Source organism: Alligator sinensis, unplaced genomic scaffold (genome assembly GCF_000455745.1).
Source record: "Alligator sinensis unplaced genomic scaffold, ASM45574v1 scaffold672_1, whole genome shotgun sequence".
NCBI lineage: Eukaryota > Metazoa > Chordata > Crocodylia > Alligatoridae > Alligator > Alligator sinensis.
This window is the reverse complement of record NW_005842830.1, coordinates 76,728-80,023: the sequence shown is the minus strand read 5'-3', so window position 1 is coordinate 80,023 and position 3,296 is coordinate 76,728. Positions and strand designations below refer to the sequence as shown.

The following is a 3,296-nucleotide window of genomic DNA, read 5'->3' as shown; positions in this document are numbered from 1 at the left end:
GGGGGGGGGGGGGGGTGCAGCAGATGCAGCCCTCTGTCCCCACCTGTTGTTCTTGATGGGCAATTTCCTAGTATCACTTATAACTGACAAACCTTCCAAGAAACAGTTCATACTTCAAATCTACAAATGACAGTAGCTGTTCTGTCTTGCAAACTTGTCACCATGAAGAAAGAGAGAGAGAAAGATCTAAGGAAAGGAAGATGTGAGGGTTTGGCCAGCACATAAGCAGCTGCGCCTCAGCAGAATGGGGGCATAAATTACCAAATCATCAGGTTGGGGCCTGGGTCAATGGAACAGGGAGCATGGGACCCAATTCCAGGCGAACTAAAAAGGAAGATCCAAGAGACATAATCCGAGACATAAGCCAAGGTCAGGAGCCAGGGGTTAGAGAGCCAGGGCCAAGTTCCAAGGAGAATCTGAGATCAGGATCAGCTGAGTCAGAATGCTAGGGAAACCAGAGATAGCAGAGCCAACACTGAGTTTCAGGGAAGATCTAAAATCAGAGTCAGAAAAGTCTAAGTCAAAACCTTTGACTTCAGTGTGCTCTTGATGCTGGAAGCATTGATCAGATGATGGTCAACTGCAATTGGGATCTGATCATGTAGGGAGCTTCTCTCCTCAGCAGAGAAGCTGCAGTCAAAGGGAGTGTTGCCAGTGACTTCAGGGGAAAAGGACCAGGCTCCAATTCCTCATCTCCAGAGATGCTGCCCTGCTCGCAGCTGAAGCAGGGGGAGGGGAAGCTCCTTGCCTTGCAGCAGTGCTGTGGCTCCATATTCGGAAGCCACTTTCACCTCAGCACCCTCTCAGTTGCCACTGTCACCTCAGGCCATAGGGGGCAAGGCCAGCACCGCTGGCATCGCCCCCAACTCCGTGGTCACCAGCTCATGTCTAAACGCTCACACTCTAATTGGTTGTCTCAGACAATCAAGCAGAGTGGAAATAAAGCATTACAAATAGACAGACTAAGGCTTTTATTATATTAGAATTAGCAAACTGGACAATATTCAACAAAATGAAATTCAACAAAGACAAAAGTAAGGTGCTAAGCCTGGGGAAGAAGGAAAAAACAAATGTGCAGCTACAGAAGGGAGAACAACTGGTTAGCAGTAATACTGCTGAGAAGGATGTGGGGGCTACGGTAAATCATGGTATGAGTTGGCAATGGGATGCTGTCACAAGAAAGCAAATGCATGTAAAACAGGGAAGATGATAGCCCACTCTACGGAGAATCAGAATTTTGGCACAGGGTTGTAAGAAAGATGCAGAGAAAGTGAAAAGGATCTAGAGGCAACTAAATATGATGAAGGGCTTAGAAAGAATGTCAATGTGAAGAAAGATTGAGTGAACTAATCCTGTTTAATTTGGAACAAAGCAGATTAAGGGGGGACATAACAGTTTTCAAACATCCAAAATACCACATTCAAGAAGACAGAAACCTTGTTTACCCTTGCCACAAAAGGCAGGGCACACAACAACAGCAAATCTCAAAATCCAAAACAAATCTTAACTGGAAGAACAGTAGGGTGATGGGATAAGCTGCCTAAGGAACTTGTGGAATCTCCTTGACTGAAAATTTTCAAGAAGTGGTTGGATACTTATAAGGGATGGTTTATGAATACCAAATCCTGAATTTGTATATGGGAACGGACCTTGACATCCCCTTCGACTTCTATGATTCCCTCTGATTCTATGACCTTGAACTTCATTTAGCATCTTATCCCCATTGAAATACATGAGATTTGTTACTGCCAACAGTGGGCTCAGGTCCAAGTTCTTGGACTCCAGTTCACCACCTTTCATAGGACCCACTTATGGCATGCTCCTATTAAAGAGAACAGCAGAACTCTTGCTTACTTCAATAGCAATGAGGCTGGGGCTGTATAGCAGTTACTAGAAATCATGATATATTTTTAATATTAGAATGATAATCATTGCCTAACCAGATATCATAGTTTAATTCATTTCAATTACAATCTCTTATTCAAAAAAGGAAAAATATTTCTTACCTGAAATACAGATTCTAATAAACACAGCAGAAGAATTGCTTGGTCCATATGGTAAGAATCTTTTAGACTCACAGCACCTGTTTCGTTTCTGAATCTCAATGGCTTCAAAACAAAAGTATGTTAGTCCGTTTTAGATAAGATGAAGGGAAAATTAAATAATGAACATGAATATTCCCAGCTGATATCAATATAGCTGCAGGTTGCATGATATTCTAGCTTTGTCATGGACCTGGCTCTGGGAAGACCTGATGTCCCGATCCAGAGCCTAGCGAACACAATGACAGAATTTCCCTTGACTTCAATAAGCTCTGGATAAGCCCTGCTTCTACTACAAACAAACAAACACTCATCAGCTTGAAAGGGATCTTTAGCTTCTGCCTGGTCTCCAGTTTAGCTCCATCTTGGATCAAATGTTAGTGGTCTTATTCACACAATGATAATTTGAGAACAGAGAGCATAATTTGACCTAGGATTAGGGTCTATTCTGAACTCACTGAAGTCAATAGGAGTCCCACCATTCACTCCAGCAGGCTTTGGACTCTGTGCAGAACACACACATCTGGCATGTTACCTTATAAGCAACATCTGGTGCAAGTACTGGCCATACCTGCCCTTTCTACCAACCAGCAGCATGCTGTGGCTACAGACCGCATAATCAACCGTGCACAGAAAGAAGCGATAAACACTGAAACAGAGACACCCCAAAGCACCAGAACCAAGCAGACGAAGCACCAAACGGCCAAGGTGGAAGTCAACTGCATGAAACTTGTTCAGCCAAAAGCCCACAACCTGCCCTGGAAACTGTTAGCAACTGAGGGAAGAATGAGGGGTGAAGGCAGATGCTGCTTCTTCACTCCAAGAAGACAACTGTAACCTGTAACACTTGCCCATGCAAACACACCGAGGCAGTTGGCCTCCTCCAAAGCATGTGAGGAGCTAGTTAGTTGGTCTAGTAAAAGACAGCACACTCACCCCCCCAAAAAAACAAACCCTTGCCTGCTTAGATAGATGTGATAACTTCTGGCGGCCTCGCTCGGGGATGAAGGAGGCTCGGAAAAGGCGGGCGGGGCGGGGCGGGGCTGCGCGTGCATGCGGGCGCTCCGATCCGCACCGCGGAGGACACTGGCGCTTTCCCCTCTCCCCGCCCTGATTTCAGCGCCGAGGGGAAGGTGGCTTCCCACTATGAAGCCACAGCACCGCTGCAAGGCGAGGAGCTGCCCCTGCTCCAGCGTCTCTCTCTGGAGCCTGGTCCTTGCCCCTGAAGGCACTCACTGGCAGCGCTCCCTTTGG

General features: G+C 46.1%; 1 protein-coding gene across 1 annotated transcript in view; it reads right to left on the bottom strand.

Moving 5' to 3' along the window:
* The window catches only part of PTPRQ (protein tyrosine phosphatase, receptor type Q), a 239,951-nt gene extending 236,972 nt beyond the window's left edge, over window positions 1-2,979 (bottom strand). Inside the window, exons 1-2 of the mRNA XM_025191547.1 lie at window positions 2,908-2,979; window positions 2,007-2,108 (exon numbers count right to left, since the gene is read on the bottom strand). Of these exons, the coding sequence (XP_025047332.1) occupies window positions 2,007-2,108; window positions 2,908-2,934 (129 nt within the window). The 5' untranslated portion in view covers window positions 2,935-2,979. The remainder of the gene's footprint in view (window positions 1-2,006; window positions 2,109-2,907) is intronic.
* Window positions 2,980-3,296: the final 317 nt, after the last annotated feature.